General features: G+C 34.1%; 3 protein-coding genes across 3 annotated transcripts; all 3 read right to left on the bottom strand.

The window, feature by feature from the left end:
- Positions 1-4579: 4579 nt before the first annotated feature.
- LOC115977545 (NDR1/HIN1-like protein 3) lies at positions 4580-5630 on the bottom strand. Its single transcript, XM_031099488.1, has one exon. It carries the CDS (start codon positions 5473-5475, stop codon positions 4837-4839), a length of 639 nt encoding a protein of 212 aa, XP_030955348.1. The 5' UTR covers positions 5476-5630; the 3' UTR covers positions 4580-4836.
- Positions 5631-8463: 2833 nt separating this feature from the next.
- Positions 8464-15821, bottom strand: LOC115978673 (serine/threonine-protein kinase Nek5). Its single transcript, XM_031100515.1, has 14 exons — positions 15342-15821; positions 15156-15222; positions 15010-15075; positions 14864-14910; positions 14708-14753; positions 14519-14599; positions 14389-14431; positions 14225-14274; positions 13489-13570; positions 13333-13382; positions 12293-12366; positions 11166-11217; positions 10433-11074; positions 8464-10348 (listed from the first exon to the last, which is right to left on the bottom strand). The coding sequence occupies exons 1-14, from the start codon at positions 15437-15439 to the stop codon at positions 8843-8845; spliced, it is 2904 nt and encodes a 967-aa protein (XP_030956375.1). The 5' UTR covers positions 15440-15821; the 3' UTR covers positions 8464-8842.
- A 4269-nt stretch (positions 15822-20090) lies between these two features.
- Positions 20091-20803, bottom strand: LOC115995036 (AT-hook motif nuclear-localized protein 17-like). The gene is made up of 2 exons (XM_031119448.1): positions 20710-20803; positions 20091-20674 (listed from the first exon to the last, which is right to left on the bottom strand). Exons 1-2 carry the CDS (start codon positions 20801-20803, stop codon positions 20091-20093), a joined length of 678 nt encoding a protein of 225 aa, XP_030975308.1.
- Positions 20804-25056: the final 4253 nt, after the last annotated feature.

Genomic DNA, 25056 nt, shown 5'->3' with positions numbered 1-25056 from the left:
ATGGATTGGCCCAAGCCGGAGCGGGTTGCCCCTGGGAAAATTTTTTTTGGCCCGTTTTGTGTAGAAAACGCAATTTAGTGATTAGGGTTTGTGGTTGCCGTGTTTTTGAGAGAAAAGAAAAACTGTAGCCGCACTTTTGTATTTTTCTTTGATAATAGTGAAATCCCTGCAACTCCGTGGACGTAGGCAAATTGCCGAACCACGTAAATATTATCTTGTGCGTGTAATTGTTTTTCTTTGGCGTGTATTTTCTCTATTTTTTTGTTTCTCACAGGTTGGGAATTCGGGTTAATTCCCTACATTCAACATACTCTTCTTAAAACTCTAATCACTTGGGTCTTGATAAGAAGTGTATTAAGGGAACCAATTAAAAAATAATAAACATTCAATTATAAATTATAATACCTACTTGTCAATAATTTATTAGTTTGTAATTTTGTATATTTAAATTTTTGGATCTTTATATGTTTACATTATACTTGCAATGTAAATTTACATGATAGACAAAAAAAGTGTCAAACATTTACCACTTTTTACAAATATGTACAATATTTTTCTTTTTTGTATGTTTATAATGTAAGTTCATATATATTACAATTTACAAGTACAGTGTAAACATAGAATTTTCCTAAATTAATTGTGGTTTATGTGTGAGTATTTGTTTTCATATAGAGAGAAAAAGGCTTTACTTAATGGAGGATTAAATACAACTTAACTAGTATCCTTAGGACACTAATTAATAAAAGTCTTATTAGTGATATAAAAAATTCTTTAATTATGAACCATTAGTCAATTATTTTAGAAACAACTAATTAGACTTTGAAGAACCTAATTGTACAGCTTTTTTTTTTTTTTTTGGTTGATAAAGCTTTGATAGTCATTTGTTCATTTCTAATATCAGCATTTACGATGAGTGTAAAAATGACTATCAAAAAACAAATTGTTTATCCAAGAATTTTAGAATATATCTTAGATTTGGGATTTACAACCAACTGAAAGATTTCCTAGAAAACATAGGGGACAGTTTGCAGCTAAAGCTTAATACAAAGTCAATTCTATCTCAATAAAAAGGGGGAAAAAATACAGTCAAATAAAAAATTTCATCACCTAGAGCTTCTTTGCTCAATTACCATCCTTTGCGTTGTTGAGTTTTAGTCAATGAGCGTTATGATGATCAGATAGCAACTCCCAAATGAGGAAACCTGACGGAATGTTCCCCGATTCTCTGGGTTCATCAAGTTCTATGCTGAGTCTGCTGACCCATGTTTTTTTCTTTATTTTTTCCCCTCACTTTCGCTCATGAGTGTTGCAAACCCATGTTTTATCCAAAAATAACTTAAGCAAATTTTATATCTAATTCCCACAATTTATTTTTGCTTTGTTCAATATAATATTCAATGTATGCATTGTTTTTTGGGGGATCGCTGATTTTGATAAATATTAAAATTCAGAATCACAAGTTACAACTCATGAAAATAACTAAATATAAGGTAGTTTTCTTATAAATTTATATATTTAGAGAGACAAATGAGACTACTGAATGTAATTACCTACCTCATTGTTAACTCATTAACTTGATATAAAAAAAGTCTATATATTGTCCGTTGTTAACTGTACAATTGCATGGAATATTATATGGATTAAAAAGGTAACTAGCTAGAGTCTCTCTACGTACGTCCAGCAAAAGACGAATTAAATCCCTTTCCACCGTCCCTTTTTTTTTTCCTTAATTTTTTTTTTTTAAAGGGAAAGTCTTAATCTGAAGATGCCTCTTTTTGGCGAGATGGGGTTTGATTTTTCTTCAGTTCTAAGAGGAGAATGAGATTTTAATTTTGGTTTGTTGGTTCTTTAGTCTGATGTGGGGAATGATTAGGGGTAGAACTAGGAATTTTGGTTTGGGAGTTGAGGTAAACTATCATGTTAATCAGCAATTTAAGAAAAATTCAAAGTATATATAAGTAGATTATTGTTAAAAAATTTTAATTAGTGTAATTTTATTTAGCATTGAAATTACTAACATAACTATAGTTTAATTGAACATCTTAAGGTCATTTCCCTCCTAAGTTTCTCATATTCTTTATATATATATATATATATATATATAGAGAGAGAGAGAGAGAGAGAGAGAGAGAGAGAGAGAGAGAGAGAGAGAGAGAGAGAGAGTAGGGGAGGTGGGGTGGAGTTCAAAACGCAGACATGGGATGCTATAATGGATGTCATTACAACAAGGTTATCACTTGAAGACTACATCTACAAGAAAATATAATATTAATAAAAATTAAATATTACAAAATCATTGATTCATTATAAGCAACTATAAAATAAATAGAATTTAAATTCCATCAAATAAGACTAATACAGTCAAAAATAAATTCAAAATAAATTCTGTATCTCTCAACTAAGTAGAAATTAAACTAACAAAGAAAAATCATGACAAATAAATAAAAATTTAAGTAAAGTAGAAATGAAGAAGGGAATGAAAAATTTTGTACTACTCAAGATTCACTTAGCTTCAAATAAGAAAACTCTTTGTTGAGAATGATGGTGGAGTTCATGATAACGTGATTATGTGAAAGCATAGTAAGGAAGAGGTAATGCAGAGACGGACCTAGTTAGCCTTGGGCTGGCGTCGCCACCCCCCCCTAAAAAAAATGGAAAAAAAATTCACAGTATGTGTGTACACAAAGAAAATTTTCAATTTGCCCCAAAATATGCAATCTTGGCCCCCTCCCTCCAAAAAATTATAAATTGGCCCATGAAATCCAAAAGCATATGTTCTATTCTATCCCTTTTGCCTAGTTGCTGAAGAATAATTACAATAACCTCTGGATAATAAAAAATAATAATAATAATAATAAAGCACAAATCTGGTCCAAAGAAACCCAGTTGTCCAAAAAATAATATGAATTACATGCAGACAAAGAAACCCAACTGCCCCAAGAATAACATGAATTACCTGTAAACAAACTAATATTAATAACAAAAAGTAAAGCACAAATTTGGCATTATCAAGTGTATGATTTTTAGTTCATATGGTGTGAACTGTGAAATGCTTAATGTTATTTTTCTTTAAGTTACTTTTTAAAAAGTTTTTAGTTGTGTTTGCTGTAATAATAATGTTTATTTTTAAAAAATTATATAATGAGTTTGCTGTAATAAATTGTTTGATAGTGTTACTTTTTAAAAAATGAGAGAAATTTGTCAATCTTATGTCAAAATATTATTTAAATGGTTAGGTAGATGTAGGATAAATTCCTTATAATTAATTATTGTTGCCTTTTTTTAAGATCATGGAAAAATAATGTTCAATTTTGATTTTTTTTATTAAGAAAAATTCAAAATAATTTAGAAGCTCATATTGAAAATGCAGTATTGTCAACATCTAATTTGATGTCCCAATTTCTAAAATCCATCAAATAAATTTTTGAAAAATCACCATATATAAAATTGGTAATAGTTCATTATAGAATAATCTAGAATTACCACGAATATATTAATTAACACAATGCAATTGAACAAGCTTATGTTAAGTTTGGTCTATACCAATTTTTTTTTTTTTAATACTTTGGCCCCCCTCATTTCCAAATCCTAGTTCCGTCCTTGCGGTAATGGAGAGAGAGAGAGAGAGAGAGGAAAGTCTTTTGCGTGGTTGGAATGTGGAAGAATATTGTAAGAGTTTTGGGAAAAAATGATGATAAAGACACTCTAAATTTTAGAGTATAATGCTTAAAAATTGATGTATCACCAATCATAATAAAGTAATTCAAATTTCATCAATTAAATTGTAAAAATCCACAAATTACTTTTATGGACACATTAATTTGTAAACATTTTATATAAATTTTGTAGTTACTTTAGTAGGAAAAGTTGAATTTAGATTCTAAAGAACGGCGATAATAAAAGTTAGTATAAAAGACTAAAAGTTAAAGGTAAAAGTTAGAAACTGATTTGTTGCGAAGAGGATGGAAAAGACTAGTGAAAGGAATTGGAATTTGGGGAAGAGGCCCGGAAAGGGGGGGAGCATCACTTTAAAAAACAGAGTTGGGATCTTAGTTTTACCCATTATTAGAGGATTATATAATTTTTGGGAGGATCATGGCCCCATGTACAATTTATTTCTGCCTATGGGAATGATTGTGTGGGACTTCAATTCTTTAATTTGTGAAAGTTGATGTAGTATTTTGGTATTGGACTATTGAAGTGTGTAAACTATGAGTTTTGCATCATAATTTATTGTTTTTGGAGTGAATAAAAGAGAAAATTATTGGGTATTTTTCATAATATAGTGACACAATGCTCTTTGTTCTCACTTTCATTGTAGATTATACTATAATTCTAATTAGTAAAATCTACCAAAAATGTTTTTAAAAAAAATCGTGCTACAAAAACATCTAATAATTACTCGTAGAAAAGAAGTGGCGGAGACAATTCTGCATTGAATTGTGGAAGCATTATTGGCTTCATTTCTCTTTCACCATCCATCACCTGTATACATCATTTTCCATAACATTTCGACATCATTTCAACCACACAGTATTGAAGGCAGAAAAAGGAAAAGAAAGTGCGACAAAAAGCGAAAGAATAAGGAATGGTATCTTTAATTTGTAGTATTTACGCGTGAAGTTATAAACCGTACACAGTGACAGCGGAAATTGAAAAGGTAATCTCTATCTAGGCACACCCCAAAATGTGAACAACAAATGAATGAACTCACATTCAAAAAATAAGAGAAACAAAGCAACTTGCAAGTTGCAACTCACCTAATTTAACTAATTAAATGAACCGATAACCTATGTGTTGACTGTGCAAGAAAACTAATGAATGACTCCCCTATGTTTAGTCAGAAAGTACTAAGCAATCCTCTCTTCTGTCTATGAGCTTTCCAACCAACTTAGAAGACGAGAATGTAACCCTCAGATTCTTGCAATAAACGAGCATTGATCTTTCGATTCTAGGCCAATTTCCATAACTAAATGTTGTTGAAACAGGCATCCTCACGTCAAAACAAATCACACCCCCGCTTAAGTTCTGACCCAAGTTCTCCAAGTCATTTTTCCTCACATAACGACTCAAATTCGGGTCCAACTCGGCCTTAACGCTAGTTTGATTCGACTTCTCCAGAAACAGATGCCTAGATGCCTCTGAGTTCTGAGAAAGACGGGTTCTCCTATAATTCACACGGATATCGAAAATTTCGACATTAAAGTCTACTTTCTTGTTGGGGTTTCTCACAGTGAATTGGATATCATATTTCCCCCTTATTTGTGAGCCGGAAACAGTGAAATTAGAGACCGTGAAAGAGTCGACTTCGAAGTCCGGAGATAGTGGTTTAAGAATAAGCCATGCAATGTAGATCACAAGGGTAATTATGACGAAAAAAGAGAGCAGCACAAAGATCAAACGGCGAAGGAAGTTGTAATCAGCAGAATCCTCGGAGGTTGAGGGCTGAGTTGAATAGCTGTTGGGGGACACCATAGAGTATGTTGGTTGTTGTGTTATAGCTTATAGACAGTACTAACGGCTAAAGCTGCTGATGTTGTCTCTCTCTCTCTCTTGCTGTGACAGATAATTCAGTTATGGAAATCAGTGAAATAATGGATGAGAAAGAAAAGGGAATGATGGGTCAGCTTTTTTATATGCAGATGTAACGCGTAAAGTGTTTTTCGTAGCAATTCTTCTAAATGGAAAGCTTTTTTAGCAATAGATACATTACACGTACTTCCTATGAGATTCCTATGAGTAACTTCCTATCAGATTCCTTTTATAGTTAAAAACAGGAACCTTCCAATGTGAAATCACTGAAATAGGAATGTGTTCTTCACTCACATTACCGCGTAGGCACTGTTTTAGATTCCGATCTTACTACGATTTGTCGTGTATTTTTGTTTCGGAACCAGCAGCCAAGAGTGATTAGTCAAAAAGGTAATAATAAAATAATAATAATGCACCTTAAATAAAAATGACATACAAGAGCATTTAAAAGGATTTTGACAATGACATACACTCAAAACAGTAAAAAAGGGAATCCAGCCACTATAGTGTGTGATCTTATTATAGTTGAACAAAGCTACATACAAACGAGAGTGATTTGAATTGAGACTTGGCAACAATTGCAGTAATAATGGGGGCGAAAGCAACATCACAGAAGCAAAAACTAACTGACTTGTAAATGGCACCCAAATTTCGTAGTAGATGACCCTGGTTGACTCGCCAAAGTCTTCGCCATCAATTTCTTGCACAGGCACATTTTAGAAAATTAATTCCTAAATCAGCAGCAGTACAATACATACTGATCTGAGCTTGGAATCATATTTAAATTAGATAAAGAATGAGATCAAAATTTTGTTCTTCATTTATGTATACAAGATTGTTTTGTTTTGCATGTCATAATTCACAGCCAAAGTCCAAGTTTTTATAATCAAACCATGCAAGTCAGCCTGCTCAGCTGCTCTACCATACTTATCATTGAAAGCTCCGACAAACATTCCATTATATAACACACATCCTGGCTGAACTGGGCAATTAAGGAACGATGACTTTCTGTTTCCTCACTCCAGCAGGAAAAGAGGAGTAATCAAGACAAAGTCAAAAGGGACAGATGGCTTCTTAATAGTATATGATTTAACTCATCAATATCTATACATAAATGACCGTGAACCTGGCCAATATGGATGGTAAATGCACCAGCAACAGATTATTTAGAGTAATATAGCTAAAATCTGAATGTGATGTGCTATATACAGATGAAGCAACAAATGCAAAATCCGGGAAAACATTTGTTGAGTTGAAAAAGATGGGACAATTGAATGCTAGAAAAAGCATCCAACAAAGGTCCCAAGGAGTTCATATTCACAATCAAACCTACATAAAGGGTAAATAATCTTATATTCAGATCATGAATTTGTTTACAGGATTAAGTTAGTGTCATATACTCATGATTCTCATTCAAAAAAAAAAAAAAAAAAAACTCCTTTATTCTCTTCCAACTTTGACATATCCCTTAAGAGATAGAGAAAATTGAAATATATCCAGGATGCCTCTTTTTGAAAGCCGTTTCTAAACAATTACCTTGTTGCTCATAAATGTTCCAGGGTCAATGGCCTTTTATACAAGTATGAAGTATCATAGGGATTTGCACTAAAATTAGTAAAGAAAACCTGAAAATTTGAGAAGCAAATATAATCAGCATGCAAAATCCCAATTGCAGCTCTTAAGAAATCTCCAATCCTCACTTGAAAGTCGAAAATAACTAAACACTCTAATTTCATTTCACCAAACTTCCCCGCCTCCTTAAAGAGATTTTATACACAAAACACCTAGAAGGGAAAGATAATTTTTAAATAATATATACACATTCAAATGTTAGATCATTTGGAATTAGGGCTGAAAATGAGCCAAATATTAAAAGTTCAAAATTGGTTCATTTAATTTTTTCAAGCTTATTACCATGTTAGATTACAGGTTCGTTTATATATCGCTTATTTTGCTGAAAACTTAAAACACTATAGCAAAATAATTTTTAAATGTGTGAATAGTGTTATGAGACCTATTTTTAAAGAAAGTTTTGGTGAAAAAAAGAGGTTTGTGGGTCTCGTGAACAGTGCACGAGACCCATTGGAAAGCACTGAAACGCGCTTCTCAATGAAAAAAAAAAGGACGTGAAACGCCAGACGTGAAACATAGATGTGTATCCAAACGGATACTACAAGTTAGATTGCATGTTCAAATTTGGTTTAATCTGATTCATGAACTACTAGATTAACTTATTCTTTTCCTAAATATATTAAACAACACAACTAAAATTTTTTACTCCTTCACAAATCTACGTTAAAAATTAATAACTAAATTGTCATTGAAATTATACTGTTTAAGTTAATTAAATTAAATGATTTTCATTTATGAACTAATAAAAACTAGATCCATCAACCTTGTATTTTAAAAATTATAAATAATTTTTTCAATGAAATGAACTATTTATGTTATCAATGAATTAGAAATGACAATTTTATATATTGTGAATTTATTTACAAACTTGTACAATAAAATATTGTCTATATAATTATATTTTTATACATATGTACATTTCAACACATCTATATTCAAATTGAGCCTCATACTTACAAGTTTGTTCACGAATATATTATTATGTTTGAGTTTTAACTCATTTGATAGGAAAGCTTAAACTTGAGCTTAACTTGTCTGCTAAATAAACGAGCATAAACAAGCTTTTTTCTCGAGCCGAACCTGAGCTTTTCATTTAGAGCCTGTTTGGAATTCACTCTCAGTTAGATTTTCAAAATTAAGTACCAAGAGCTCTAGCATACAAAAGTATCAGGGTAAATTTGGCTAAAACTGATTGTCGAATGAAGCTGACTTCAATCTTAACTAAAACATTAATTTCTGAATAATTTAAAACATCCATTTCCAAATTACACCTAAACATTTACTTTTTTGGTTCTCCAATTTCTCCAACCATTGACCACTATGTTTTATCAACCACGACCATTGATTACAATGCCTTGAATTACAACTGATCGAAAAAAAAAAAAAACAATGCCTTGAATTACATAGACCACAAGCTAAAGCATATATATGTATATTTGAATTGAAGACAATGTTATTAACTTGTATGGTCACTATGTACAACAGAAGAAGGCATTGAAAGAATTGGATAATAAGGAACCCCCCTCCCTAAAAAAAAAATAAAAAATAAAAGTCCTGCGTGTTCTCTTTAAATTCAAATCGAGCTTGAATGTGCAAAAAGCATAAAAAATAGCTAAGAACTATGAGAGCAATTACATAAAGCATCATATCAGAGCAAGCTTACCACAGATTTGATACATCATGAACTCCGCCCACTGTCCTCAATCATCATTCCTTTAAGACTTTTTGCTAACCAAATAGCTGTTTCCCTTGGGGAGACCTTGTCTTTTCCAAAAGGCTTCAAAACAACTGCGAGCTCCTCCAATCTATTATGCTGCAGCAACTCTGCAGACAATTCCAGTAGCCCTTCAAGTGCATCTGCCCTTTGCCTGAAAGACTTAACATCCAAGATTTCCTTTGCCGGTGTTTCTTCTTCGGTCACAGGGGGGTTGGGCTTCGTTGGCTCTAGGGTATCAGATTTCAGAACTGAAGGAACAGCATCTCTCACATCCACTTCCTTGAGACCAGAGATCTCAGAAACATTTGTATTCAAACTCAAGGCTTCAGTGCCACTTGATGATTTAAATGTTGCAGAAGCAGTTGCGTTTCTCATCTCTATTTCATCCCTCACTACATTTATCAGCTTATTAACATCCATATTCTGAACCCCCATCTCTACTGTTTCCAGTACTGGCTGCTCACTTCCAACACGGAAACTACTATGCCGTATAACATGTATGACATCGTCAAAAACTGGGGAAAGATGGGTGGCAGTTGGCTTTTCAATTGTTGGATTTTGCAAAATGGTTCCTTTATCCAGCTGCAAACTCTTTTGGCTTGATGAAGGAGGAGACACAACTGAAGGGGTAGTCTCTGCTACTGATGATAAAAGTTCCCTTACAGTGAACTTGTCATCACCAATGGATGTAGATGTAAGTTTTGACTGTATAACTGTATCATGCCCACTACTTGGCCTGCTTACAGGGGTATCATCTTTACAAACAAATCTTTCTTCAGAGCTCAGGATTGGGAGTTCTTGAACCACACTTGAACTCAATTTCTCGATATCAGGAGTGGTATTCTGAAGATCTATGATGTCCCCTGAGGTTTGGACCAAGCAAATTACAGATTTTTTATCATGTCCATGGTTTTCCCCAGCCATATTTTTAGACATCTCAGAATGCGCATGCAACTGGGAAGCAGGTGAGCAGCTGGCTAGATGTGATTCTATACATTCAGTATGAGTGATACTCTCACGATTAGGGAGTATCTGTTCTTTCATGTCAATCAAGGGAATTTCTGCATCATCACAAAGCTCAAATCCTTGAATTGACACTGAAGATGACAATGAATTGCCACTATCTGTTTGCATTCCTTTTGAACCTCTTTCTTGAGCCTTTAGTGGCTCCTGTATAATGTGCCTAGAAACATGTGTTGAACAACTTTTAGGTACTGCATGAGTCTTTTCAGCCTCATGGGGCATCTCACTTGGCCCTACCTTCACAGAACTGCTCACTGCATTTGGAACATCAAGCTCCACTTGCTTCATCCGTACTGGAAATGGCAATCGTCTGACCAAACTAGGAGGGGTTCTTTGCCTTGACTTAGTAGGAGGTCCATCTTCAACAACTTGTTTTACAGGACCAGATGGAGGAGTCAAGTCATGTCTGGGTTTTGTTTTAGGTGAGGAGTCAATAACAGGTAACTGCAGAGGTAAATCACAATCTATCTTTGATCAGTTCAAATCATGTACTGAAACCATAACAGAGAATATAAATCGCAGTTGTACCTGATGCTTTAAAGAATGTGACCCCTGAATCCGCTTTGCAAAATCAAAGGATGCCTTCGCTGGTGTATCTGCATTGGACTTGAAACCAGGAGCAACAGCACTAGGTTTGGGCACTTTAGGCAATGCTTCTGCGTTTGTTCTTTGGGTCAATGCAGCTACAGTCTTTGTTCGATTGCCCCTCATTGGAGAACTATTTTCTCTAACTTTCCCTTCTTTTAATGCCATCATTATATTCTTAATGGTTTTTGGATGCCTTGATTCAATATTGGATTGCTGTTCATGATGAGAGGGTTTCATCACCTCTTGCACATCATTTTTGACAGTGCATGTGTTAGGCCCATGTTCTTCTTCACTAAGCAGGAGCTTCTCAGAGACATCTTCATCATCAATCGAAGCCAAATCTGTGTCAGTGCCCTTATTATTGCAGTTAGAGACCATTTCCGGAATGTATTTTTCACTAGAAAGCAAACTATCTTTGTCACTGCTAGAACTAGCACTGTTTTGGCTTTCAGCCATATTTCTCCGAGAATTACGACCACCAGAGATAGGCTTCTCTGGGGAACATTCTGTCGGAGGGCTGAAAGATGGGCGATACTGATCAACATAGGGCTGCAAATATGGGTGCTTCAAAATCTCGGACGCCTGACCAAGGTACACACCCAAAATGTTTAGATGAAGTACTGCTAATGAAATAGTTTTATTTTGACACAGCAAATTTAGTATAGAAGCTTACATTTGGCCGATGCTCAGGGTTTTTCCTCAGCATGCCCTTGATAAGTGTTTTCCTGTTTGTGAAATTCAAAAGAAACTGTTTATAATGCTTTACAATGCCCAATATTTAATAGCATATGATGAAGTATGTGAAATTGAGTACATGACACAATAAGCGGAAATCAAGTCACCCAATTTAGTAAAGAACTTTAGTCAAATGTTGGTTAACCCCCCACCTCCTCTTCTCACTTCTCTCTCTCTCTCTCTCTCTCTCTCACACACACACACACACGCACACACCCACACTCACACCCACACACCGTAGATAGCCCTGACTCTTCTCTGTCTCTCATCAGAGAGCTTTTAGTTTTAACCATCAATGCCAGCGACTGCCACTCTCTCTTTGACCAGCATATATAATTGTTTGACACCAGCAATTTCTATGCCCATCTCTAACCCCTTAAAATGTTGGTCAATCCCCAAAATATGGATTTATTCAGCTTAACAGAAATGGGAGAGAAGGTTTGTAATAACAAATAAGCTTAATAGATTACAGTATATATTGTAAAAGGATAATGGAGGCAGAATCTAAGTTGTTTATATAATAAATGATTTGAACATTGCATAGATGGCCACACCCAATATTGAAGAAAATGGACGACCTCTTTTATGAACTCACCAACCAAATTTTTTTAAGTAATTGAGTTACGAGGCTCAAAACAAAATCCATTATATCATAACGAGATCACATAAGTTTTCAAAATCCATCTACCATAAAGGTGTATGAGAGGTGTTAGATGAGAGCCTAGACATTTATATCTTAATAACACTTGCAATATAGAAATCTATATATATACACACACTCAATCTACCAGGTACCATCACCTCCTAAACTCCAGCACAGAGGCCTGAAGGCACAGTGAGGCAAAGCAAGAGCATAGTCACCATCTTATAAAAAGTGCAATCTAACCTGCTATGAAAGACACCTAGGCTCCAGTGGTGGGGCCTGTACGTGCAGCCAGGCAAAGTAATTGCCTACTCACTGCACAGACCCAGAGTAACACATTGAATGCTCATGTAATTATGATGATGTTGCATACAATCAAAATTCAAGTGTAATAAGTTTAAAAACAGCAGACTGGAACTTACAAGGACGGGGAATAGCAGGACGGCAAAGGACCAATAGAGGAACGATTTATCTTGCTAATTAATCCTGCCATATCCTGAAATCAGATGTATAACACCAACATCAAATATCTAATAACAAATAATTAAAATGAAGTGAGTTAGTGAAAATAGGTCATCATAAACTAAAGATAATTATTTATAGAAGCCTTTCCAAAGAGTGAAAAGCATATAAGATCATATGTTACACCATTGAGCACTTCCAAAGTGATAAAATTTAATTAGATGAACTAAATGCAAAACAGTTCATAAAATAAAGCATTGTTTTTTTTTTTTTCAAAACATAAAATATTCAGAATGCAAAGGCCAGTTTTCTTCTGACCAAATCCTTCTCCCATAAACAAGGGTTGGAGGGTGAAGTTATGGAGCCCACCCCAAACAGGTGGATGAGTTGTATTTTTTTATCAAAAAGAAATATGATACATACATTATATTTACACATAATCATAATGTATCTATCCATTTGTGAAGAAAGCAAAGGCTGGGTAAAACATGGACAGACATGTCTAACATCTACAGTTAGTCAGAGTGAAGTCAGTAAATAGCAGTTCAGATGGTTTGCCAACTATATGATTCTGTGAAAAGCTCCCAAAAAAACATTTTAAGAAGGGGGTTGTGGGGGGGGGGGGGGGGGGGGGGGGTTAATTGCTGGAAAAAGGTCTTTATTGTGATTCTGACTGTCAATTTCTCATTCTGGAGCACTTCTACAAACTATTTTCATGATATTCCATTGTATTGCTCATTCAAACACAATTTACCAATATACGAAACAAAACAAAGAGCATGACAAGGTTCAATTTACTTAAACAAAAGGAAATTGTAGTCAAACCGCAATTGGTGACTCTGGTAGTAGAAATTATATAGTAAGTTCTTGTTAAGTTGAAGTATTACATCGAAAGAGACATCTTATCATAATCTAGATGTTAAAAAAATGTATTAACCTACGAAAACTATTCCTATAAAATATCAAAATACAAGAAATATAATTTGGTCAAAGGACTTACAAAAGCCTTAAAGGCAGGACGATGAGCAGACATTTCATACATACAGCACCCTGGTCAACAATGTACAATTTTTTGATAGGTGTCAACAATGTACAATTTAAGGTGTAGCACAACAAGACTTAAGAACATCACTGGAATAGGATATAAAACACGTACCTAGAGACCAAATATCAGATTTAAAACCATAAGGAATATCCGCCAGCAGTTCAGGACACATGTAATTAGGAGTTCCAACTACCTGCACAAGAAGGTATAGAGCATTAACGAATGCCACAGAGAAAACACAAACATTAACAATTCCTTTTACTTTTGTTCTATTACCATGTTGCTGTAGTATCTTATAAGAGGTGAATAACTTTGAATTTACATTTACAGAATGAGCATCAGGACAAAGTTATATGGATGTTCATAAAATAGGAACCTATGGATAAGTTTTCAACAGAAAAGCTATGAATGAGAAAATTTTAATATATTTATGTAGCAATTTTAAGCCATCTTCAGGTAGAGTTATTTTGGACAAACAACTTAAAATTTTCAATTTCTAACCTTGATAAAAAGGTAATTGAAATTTAAGATAAAGTGTCCTTGTCATTTATCAACCTCTAAAACTGTATAGAGCTACGTAAGATTCAATTAAAGCTATCAAAATTTATAAAAATCGTAATTTTATTGAAATGGCTTTGCCTTAGCTTTAGGTAGGCCTGTCAGTTATAACATTACTTACTTTGATAAATGATGAACAGATAAGTAAATAGTTTTACTTCTAGACTTGTTTAGTTTATGAATGGTCTTGATCATTATGTTATAGTCTGGTGTTAAATGTAAACATCGAGTTTCCTGTCCCAAAATTTTGCATATGAAAAAACGAAATTTCCATATAAAGTACACATACCGAAGAGGCCAAGTCATCTGCCTTCAGTGTTTTAGCAAGTCCAAAATCCCCTATACAGAAACAAAAGACAATAACAAGGGACATCAGTATAAATAAGTAACAGAACTAAATCATAAATCAGTTTCAAACTTATCGCAACACAATAACAACATAGACAAACTAACCAAGACGAATATCCTGATCTTTGGTTAGAAAGATGTTCGAACACTGCCAAGAGAGCAACAAACAAATTAGCATTTACAACGATGACATCCAATGGGGAGAAAAAGAAAAGCGACCAGCTTGTACACATACTTTTAGATCACGATGTAGGACGAAATTTGAATGTAGATATTCGACTGCCAGTAGTAGTTGCGTGAACCACTTGCAGAGTTTCTGAGAAATGTTCACAATTATCAACCCAAAGATATTGAATTCTAATATGAACAAAAAAAATTAAAAATTAAAACAAAAAAAAAAAATCTACTTGACAAGAAAAACTACCTCTTCTGGAAAATAAACCCCATTGGACTTTTTCATTAATTCGGCCCTGTTAACAATTCAAGCAAAAGAAAAAAAATGTGGGATATTGCATGTAAATGACAGAAATCAAGACCTTCTATTTGAGGTTTGTAAATAAAAATCAGAGAAGAAACTCACATGTCTCCACCTTCACAGTATCCAGTGACAATACAAACATAGCAACCCTACATTATTACAAAACATGGACTTTCTAATTCAGGAAAAATAAATAAATACAGAACAATTTTGATCATATAATCAAGAACACACAAAATAGTCCTCACCTTCTCGACCCACGCCTCCTTAAATTCGACAATGTAAGGGTGTTGAATTCGCGCAATTAGTGCCATCTACAGTTACTCACCAAAAATCGCAAAATTAAAGTAATTATCCATGCCAAAATTGCTGCACAAAACAGAATTGAAGCTACCTCTTGATGAGCAGATCTTCTGCAACGCTCGGTTTGCCTAGCTAGCCGGATCTTCTTCAACACGTACCTGAAACAAAGAAAAAAGGAGATTCACGGATTTCAATTCAGTCTATGGAAAATGTATCTTTACACAGAGCACTGAGATTGATAGTGAGAGAGATAGAGATAGAGATAGAGAGGCATTACTTCTTCTTCTCGGCCTTGTGGTGGACGAGAATGGCGGCTCCGAAAGCGCCTCGACCGATCTGCTCCATGATCTCGTACTGATCCATGCGAGACTCCATCGGAAATCGAATCTATTCCTTCAAAAAAAAGCGATCTTATATTTTTCTCAGCTTTCTCACCATTTTCCTTTTCCAACACTTTTTACATGAATTCCTTTTTGCTCATATGACTGTATTTGTTAGAATAGCCACCACCGACAACAATTGTGTTTCCCTCAAATTTTCTTCTACTTCAAATTCAATTCAATTTTCAGGATTTCCTTTTTTTTCTTTAATTTCATTCTCAAAATAATAGCCAGCAACGAGCTCGGAAAAAAATCTTGTACGAGTGCTTCACTGTACTAGCCTTGCTGTTCACTCTACTCTGTTTTTGCTTAGAAACAATAAAAAGAAAGAAATACACTCCTGCTACTTTCCTTTTTTGTTTTATTTTTATTATTATTTTTTAAAATTTATATATTTATATCTGAAATTACGAGAAAGGAGGTGGTTATTTTAACTGGCAAGTATGGTTAGCGGTTAACCAGGATCTCAAACTAAAATCTTCAACTATGCCACTACTCTCTCTCTCTCTCTCTCTCTCTTTCTCTATTATAGTTTTGCTTCATTTCACGCCGACAGTCCCAGCTGGAATGCTCATTTATTTTTGTACAGAGTCTCTCTCTCTCATTATTATTTTTATACTCATGGGAACCTTATGCCAAGTTTTCTAAAGAGTAAATGCCTAGCCAAAAAAACCGGTAGCATGGTTGTAACCATAAAAACTTAGGCTCTTTCACACACACACTCTCTCTCTTTCTCTCTCTTAATTTATTCCAATTCTCATTAAGTAGTGAAAAATAGTGCCTACACCCACATGGTTGGTAGCCTAACGGGAAACAACTTGGACTTTCATGCATATTGCACGGGTTCGATCACACTTTGTGAGTGCCCTATTCATTTGTGTCTTGGAGCGAGTTGGATACTATTATAGTAACGCTCAGACAATATAACCACGCAAGTAGCCTCCAACTCTTTTTTTTTTCTGTACCCAAAAAAAAAAAAAAGTGCCTACTAGTAGGACTAGGAGTAATTTATGTAGATTACCATGAGTTGACAATTTTGAAGCAAATGATTAGTGTATTATACACTCACAAAGATAAGGTGAACCATATTTAAGGGTGCATTAAAAGAAGCAAGGTGTCAGTAGGCTCTCTTTGTTTTCAGAACCATGTGCTTGGCATAACTCTTGCCGCTACCTATTATAAGTCCTAACGGGCGCCTGGTAAGTGTTACTTAAATCAAAGAGCAGAGGGAATTTTTATTTTTTACTTATCAATGTCACCCATGACCTAAATGCCATATTGCCTTTTTGACATTGTTGGTATTGGTTGGCCACAATGCCAAAACTTTTACGCACATAACACATTGATTTAGGCTTTTAGCAAAAAGCTTGAGCTTTCTTACGCTCCGGGGCTACTGGATTATTCACTGGATTGGAATCCGCTAACTTGCGCACATGCAATTACGGAAAACGACGCAGACATCTGGGGAAAAGTGGCATAGTATTTAGTGTATTATTATTATAGCACTTGTTGTTCATGGGACCCCTTCACACTTTCCTCACGTGCTTCACTCATAATTAATTTTTGCCTAAGTTACCTTTCTTCGTCTTTTTCTTCTCCTATTTTTTTTTTTTCTTAAAAAAATTACTAATACTAACTAATGTTACATAATTCTCAGCCTAAGATAGTTAAAAAATAATAATAATAAAAATGGGAAAGGTTAACGGATGCGCTAAAGATATTAGGTTAAGAAATATTTTTAAAAACTTTTTGTAAGAAAAGAAAAAATAATTAGTTTTTTTGACAATTTTTTGTATTTTTCATAAAAGTAATATTAAAACTTAATTAAGAAAAAATAACTGATGCTCTAAAGACATTTAATAGTAACTCATTTTAGGAAATTTTTTATGATAAAAGAAAAAAAAAATGTTGTAACAATTTTATTCTATTTCTCAAATAAATGATATTAAAAATTCATTAACAAATTTTTTAAGGACCACTATTAATTAGACCCTAACAACTTTCTTAAAATAATCACAACGGCACTCATTAACTAGCTAGACCCAACAAAAATTAGCTTTGTAGAGTTTGCAGTTTATAATAAATTTTTAGTACCATTACCATTGAAGTTTTTAAGTTAAGGAGAGGTAGTTGGAGGTTGGTGCAGAAGGGAAAGAAAAAGGTACGACCTCACTTTCTATGCCATAAATCTAAGTGCGTTTCAATGACCATGAAGACTGTGATTTGTCAGCATCAAAAAATAAAATAAAATAAAGCTGATTATTTAATAAAATCATAACCAGTGGGCTGTGGTTGGTCAATTTGTGTGAGTGCAAGGTAGTGGTTAGAGTTAGATGATTTGGCTTTCCATGTTAATCAAATTTCCATAAGAAGCTTAACTAACTTTCATTATGTTTTTACTTTTTCGACTAGAATTATGTTACAATTTAATGAAGTTGACCTAACTATACTAGTTTTACACACCGCTGAACTACCATAGAACCAAAATCTTTTCAACAGTTATTATAAGTACACAACATAACATTGAGAGAGAGATTATGATATAGGACATGGTAGATAATTAGATTATTAAATATAAAAAAGACATGATCCAATGGTTAGTGATTCGCAAAAATTAATGATCGTATGTGACTGAGTTTTGAAATTGATCTACTTAAATTATCGAGTAGTTTTAGAATTACAAATTATTTCACAATTCTGATATGGTAGACTATAAGTGATTAATCATCATTTAGACATAAAACTACAATTTTTTTTTTTTCACTAATCACACTACCACATTACAATTGTGATAAGAAGTTGTGAAAAATTTTGTAATTCTATACTTTTTCCAAATTGTCTCATCTTGAAATCGACTGTTAAAACCAAAAATGTTGGAGTAAAAATGTCACGTGGTCGGCCTGGATGCTTCAACTTAAAGTTGGTTGCACATTTATTGTTGAAGTGTAATTAAAAAAGTCTTTTTTTTCTTTAAATCAATTATGAGATTTTTATTTTATATTATATTATATTATATATATATATATGGACGAAATTAGTTTTGACTTATGTCATTCAACTAAATATTCAGCAAAAAAAATATCATTCAACTAAATATAAAAATAGTAGAGACGTGAACACAATTTAAATATATTTTTTCCCTGCATAAAGAAAAGCCATGGGCACCACCAGTTAAGTGGCTTAACCATAACTTCGATCTCATTGGGTTCTTACTCTTACTAGCATTATGCACATTTTGAGAACCAACTTTGTGCTATTAAGGACAAGGTTTATAGACCCGGATCGTTCATTGAATCGTAAAAAGGAGAGGTTCAAGGTTTTTGAAGTCGAACCGAGGTTGAACCGAGGTCGAACCGCGATAACGTCATAATTAATTTAATAATTAATTAAAGCCTAAATATAGATATTAAATTTATAAAACTAGCAAAATTGACAATATATCTATATATGTGAGGGAAATTTAATGATTTTCAAGTATATATTTAATAATTAAATAAGAAAGTTAATAAAATAAAATAATAACCATGAAAACATTAAAATTTATGATTAATTTTTGAAGTAAAGTTGAATATCTTTGAAGGATTTTAATTATAATTTTTTTATTCCTTGTAAGAGATGGATAATTTAATTAAGTAGAATAAAATTTTGTTAAGTTGTTTTTTTTTTTTTTAATTGCTAAGGGGTTGGACCGCACGGTTCTCACCGGTTCATGCGGTCCAACCCCGGTTTTAGCGGTTCATAGAATTCACAAAAAATCTAGTTCTTTATGTTTAAAAAACCGGTTTTCATCTCGGTTTTCACAGTCCGACCTCCCGGTCCGGTCCGATTCTGAAAACTATGATTAAGGATTCATGTTGACCTCGACTAAAAGTCTTTTGCTATATATCAAGTCTCTCACCCTAAGTTGTAATACAATGTAAATATGTTAGTTGTAAATTGTAATTAAAGATTATAAAAAAGACTCATAAACTGAAACTCCTACAAACAAAAACTAATGCACATAAAGGAATGTGATATACACTACAAAGAACTATGTTTTGAATGATTTTCTATTTCTTTTTCTTTTTTTACATTTCTTATTTGTAGTAAGTCATTCTAACAGCATTTGTACTGATCCGAGTCAATACTATGTAACCTTATAGTTATACAATCCGGTGATAGCTTATTGCAAAAGTGATTCTAAAAGTATATAGTTTTTGTGAGGGAATTCACAGCCTCGCAAAATTCATCGTCCCAATCTTGTATCTTTTTTTTAATTTTTTTGAGAGGGTCCCAATCTTGTATCTGTTTATGAATCAAACACAAACTTAATGGCGTCTACCAAAGACACTTGGTGAAAGATCACTCAAAATTAAACAAGTGATTTTTTTATAATCTCCAGCTAATTATTTCTACAAAAAATAAAGAAAAGAAAATAAAAAAGCCAAATTAAGTAACTATCTTAACTAGTATGCTTTCCCCTGCTGATATCCTATTTTTATTGCAAGCCAGCACATGAAGGTACGTGGGCAAAATTTGCCAAACAGTACAATTTCAGAAATATTTTAGGCGGATGGCATGTGTTTAAAGTTATTTAGTAAGTTAGACTTTTTTTAAAAGTAGTACAGCGAAATTGACTTCCTAACAAAAATTAGTTCCGACATGGATTAAAAAAAGAGGAAAAAGGCCACATAGGCTATTGAAAGTCGAGCATAATAAACTTGACTTACACTGAAAGTTGCGTGTACCAAACTCGACTTGGGGTTGTTGAACGAGGTAGCTACAATGTAGACAGTTCTGGCGGCGATTAAAGCTTCGGCGATGAGTCCTTCGACGATCTGGCCCTGTGGGCCAGAGAGGGAGATGGTGAACCCGTTTGGGATTGGAGGAAATGACGTTGTTAGGAAGGTGGCAGAGACCGATAACATGTCGAAGCGGCTGTGAAAAGTAACGGTGGTGCCGAGAGTGGTTGACAGCTGACGTAACGTGACATTGGCGACAGTTCTTGAAGCTGTTAGGACGCAGAGATTGGTGTTTTTGCGGTGACAGAACTTCGAGATCGCCTCGACGACATCGTTTCCGCCTGGGACTTCGAGAATGTACGGGCTCATGGGCTTGTTTTTGGAATCGGGCAGGTGGCCTCGGGGCCACCAAACCACTTCGATTAAAGCTCCATCAACGTCATGTTTGGGCTTTAGGGCCGATGTGGGCCCACCATCACTGCTTCGGCTCTCATCGTCTTCGGAGTGCTGTGTTGTTGTTGTTGTTGATGATGATGGTGATGATGATGTTGGGTTTGGGAGTCGGTGGGGACTTGGTGGAAAGGGTGAGAAAATGGGTTTTGGAGATGTGGAGATGATGATGTGAAATTTACTATCATGGAAGTTGAGTTTGGTATAGTCGACTTTCAGTGTAAGTCGACTTTATTATGCTCGACTTTCAATAGCCTACGTGGCTTTTTTCTTCTTTTTTTAATCCATGTCAAAACTAATTTTTGTTAGGAAGTCGATTTTGTTGTACTCAACTTTCAAAAAGAGTCCATCTTACTAAATAACTTTGAACACATGCCAGCCGCCTAAAATATTTCCGGAATTGTACTGTTTGGCAAATTTTGCCAAGGTATGTGATATATTTTGTTAACCATACCAGCTTTGCAAGATATAAGAATGCAATCTTTGTTTAAATTGCTTCCTAAGATGCAGTGCAAGGATATTTACTGTCTTTGATGGTTGCCAACCAGTTTTGATCAAAACCAATAAGGCTTAGACTGGATAGACATCAAGTCCTTAAATCTAGTTGTGGGCAAAACCAATTGCCATATTGAAATATATATATATATATATATATATATATATATAAACTTTATTATTAGTTTAGAGAATAATTTTAGAGATTTAATTAATGGGGGCAATCAATTACCATAATCTATCAGGGAATAAGTTCAGAGATTTAATTAATTATTAGTTTTTGAATCTTACATTAACTAAATAAATAATAAGAAAATGTAATAATTCGTACTAAGAATGATTCCATATTGATACAAAGAAAAGAAGAGAGGTAAGATAATCCCTAAAAATTAATATATATATATATATATATATTTTTTTTTAATTATTAGAAATACTTACATAATATATATGTTGCAACTTGGTAACTCGAACCCACTTATCCTTGCTCCCCCAAACACTTATGGTTTGGATTAGGGATGGCAATTTAGATCCGATCCGCGGATACCCGGTCCGGCCCGACCCTAATGGGCCGGATTTTACCCGGTCCGATAAAGAATAGGGTCGGGTATGGGTTTTTTTAAAAAAATCCGAAGCGGGTCCGGGTCGGGTTCGGATTTTTTAAAAAAATCCGAAACCCGACCCGGATAAGACCCGGTTATATATATATATATACAGTATTACTAAATTACCCTCACATATATATAGTTAAAAACCCTAAACTTTTCTACACTCTCCTCATTTCAGACTTTCAACTTTTCACACCTCCGCCTCTCCCTCTTCATCTCTCAGCTCTCTCACATACATAGCCATAAGAAGCCCACAACACACACGGCGTCACGGCCACAAGCAGACTGGTGCTCTGCCCCTCTCATCTTCCTCACGTCGTCGCACAGGCTTTACCCACGCCGCCGCCGCACAGGCTCTCTACTCTTTCAACTCCGTTTCGTCCTCGCCGTCGCCGATCTCGCACTGTCGCATAGACGACACAGTCCTCTACCTTTCTCATCTTCCTCGCCCATGGCCACAAGCGTGACACGGCCTCACTCCACCTCATTCTCCATTTTTTTTCTTTTTTCTTTTTTTCTTTTTTTTTTCTGGGTTCTTCGCTTCAATCATGTGAGTTTGTGTTTGTGTTTGTGATTTCTGAAAGGGAAAAATGAAAATCATAGATCTGAGATTCTGAAATTTGTGTTTGGTTTGTGATTTTGAAAGGGAAAATCGTAGATCTGAAATCTATGTTTGTGATTTTTGTGTTTATGTTTGTGATTGTGTTTGGATTTATGTTTGTGTATGTGATTTGGGGCTGAAAAATCATAAATCAAAATTTTTGTTTCTGATTTTCTCTCCAAAAAAAAATTTTGTTTTTGATTTTGGGCTGGACTGGTCATGAGGGACGGGGCCCGCGGGGCCCGTGGAGCCGGGTTCGGGTCCCGGGAAAAAAATCCGTTTAGTAAACGGGCCGGGTTCGGGCCGCGGGTCTTGGCCCGCGGATCGGGTCCGGGTATGAAAAAACCCGGCCCGAACCCGACCCGTTGCCATTCCTAGTTTGGATGGGAGGTACCAACTCACCCAACTGAGCGGCGGTTCCCTTAAAATATAGTTGTAGTATAGTTTTTGTTAAGTGTTTAAAATAATTACACATTTTATTGTTTTACCTTTTTTTTTTTTCTTTTTTCAAAACATGATATCAACAAAGTCATGCGAAAGTCTTTAATCATATTTAAAATATGAAGAATTTGAGAAATATCCTAGCATTATTTCTCAAGATGAGAATATTCTTCCATACCCCCGTGTGTTTGGACTTTGATCACCCAAAAGTTGTCTCCGAGCAACTAATAATTTACCAAAAGTTATCCAAATAGTGATTTCCCAAAGCAATCTATCCTCTCTTTATGTTTATGATGATCTAAGTATGCCTTATATATGTTATGGACATGTGGGGCGCGAATCTCAAGGCCTTAAATCGCGCTGGGCCTAAATATGTAATTCTAAAATCTTGAAGCTCAATCTGTTCAGTGGTGTCAAGCTTGCAGTCAATTCTACAGTTGAGCAAGTAGATTGAACAGGTTTTAGAGCAATTTTTTTTTTTTTTTTTTTAGTAGTCACTATGTCTTTGACTTGATTCTCAAATACAACTTCTAAACGTTAAAGGCAAAGTTCATACATCCAGGGGGTGTAGCTAGGATTTTTAACTTGAGGGGGCCGAATTACATGTTTGTACATTAGTCATAACTTATATATTTATGTGTATGTATGAGTGAGATAGATAGAGATAAAAGAAATAAAGAAATGAAGCTTAAAGATTAAGAATGCCACAAAAAAAAAAAATCACTAGTATAAGCAAAACAATAAACTTTTAGCGACTTTTACATTTGAACATGCACAAAGAAAGTGCACTTTTGTTTACTTAAAATAAATAAATAAATAGCATTTGGACAACTTTTTTTTTTTTGGTTTGAGTAAACATGTGTTTTGTTGGGTGAAGTCCACTTGAGAAACTAAAATATTGTAATAGTAAAAATAGTCATATTTCAAAATGAATACTATAAAGAAATTAACATTGTATAATGCATAAGACCCACAACAAAATAAACACATATGACAATTGCTCCAGTCAATTGCTGAACCAAAGGCTAATGATTGAAAGGTAACTAACACTCTTATTTTGTTTGTCATTTTATATGCCATAATTTGCTAGACAACCCCACTTAGCTAATTATTTTCATTACTTCCATATACCTTCTTTAATCCTAATAGTTTCATACTCTAGATACATCCAATTGTCAGCCAATAAAATTGAGACATACTTATAGTATCAAATATTTTTTATCACTCGTGCTAGTGTGTCATTCTATGTAGTTTTGAGAGATAATTGCCTTAGCCCTTTGATTGATCATACAACCACAACATATTTCAAAGGGGAAATCACTAAAACTAACATTAGACTAGGTATGTGAATTTTTTCGAAGGGACCAATTTATACATTTGCAGGGGCCAGCTTGTTTTTTTTATATAGTATTATATAGGGGTTTCAAAAGCCTTGTGGGGGGCCATGGCCCCCCAAGCTTATGTGTGTCTTCACCCCTACATACATCAATAGTTATAGCCAGCTTTAAGGTATACAATCTATTACTCCCTAGACCGATCATATCTCTTACATAACACAGATACACAAAAGTAGGGCAAGTTTCATATATAGTCAAAACTTGTTGTTGGTGATTTTCTTGTTTTGCGAGACCATCAGCGCACTCATTTGTTTCACAGTATAATCCAAACATTGAGAAATAGTAAGAAGAAGAAAAATGATATATTAGTTAATTACATAAACTTATCTATTTTTAGAAACATATCGTACATAAGAATTGTTTTAAAGAGTTAAATATATATGATATAAAATTAATAAATAATTATAAAAAGTGGTGCATTAGTTATTTACAAAAATATATTACAATTTTTAAACTCAAAAAGGCCATTAATGAAGTTTTACATATAATTTTTTTTTTTTTTAATTTATAAAATCAAATAAGTTTATACCAAACGAATATAGTTTTTTTTTTTTTTTGGGGTCAAATACATTGGTCGAGTAGGTGTATTAGTTCAACTAGATAGGTTGGGTCCAAGTAAGTCTATTATTATAATAGTTTCTACAACTTTAACCATAATTCGTTTACATGACTAGTTGTAAATGATATAAAAAAATAGTGGATCCATAATTTAACCACTTACAAGTCCTAACGTAAATGAGTTGCGACAAAATTGTAGTAAAAATAATTGTGATAGTAGACTTACCTTCGTTGGGTCCCTCCGTGGAGTAAGGTAGCGATTACTGTATTGACAGAGTCACAGAGCTGGCTGCTGACAGCATATAATCCACTACATGTGAGTAAAAATGGCGGCCTGGGTT

Source organism: Quercus lobata, chromosome 1 (genome assembly GCF_001633185.2).
Source record: "Quercus lobata isolate SW786 chromosome 1, ValleyOak3.0 Primary Assembly, whole genome shotgun sequence".
Classification (NCBI taxonomy): Eukaryota; Viridiplantae; Streptophyta; class Magnoliopsida; order Fagales; family Fagaceae; genus Quercus; species Quercus lobata.
This window is presented reverse-complemented; position numbering and strand designations above follow the sequence as displayed.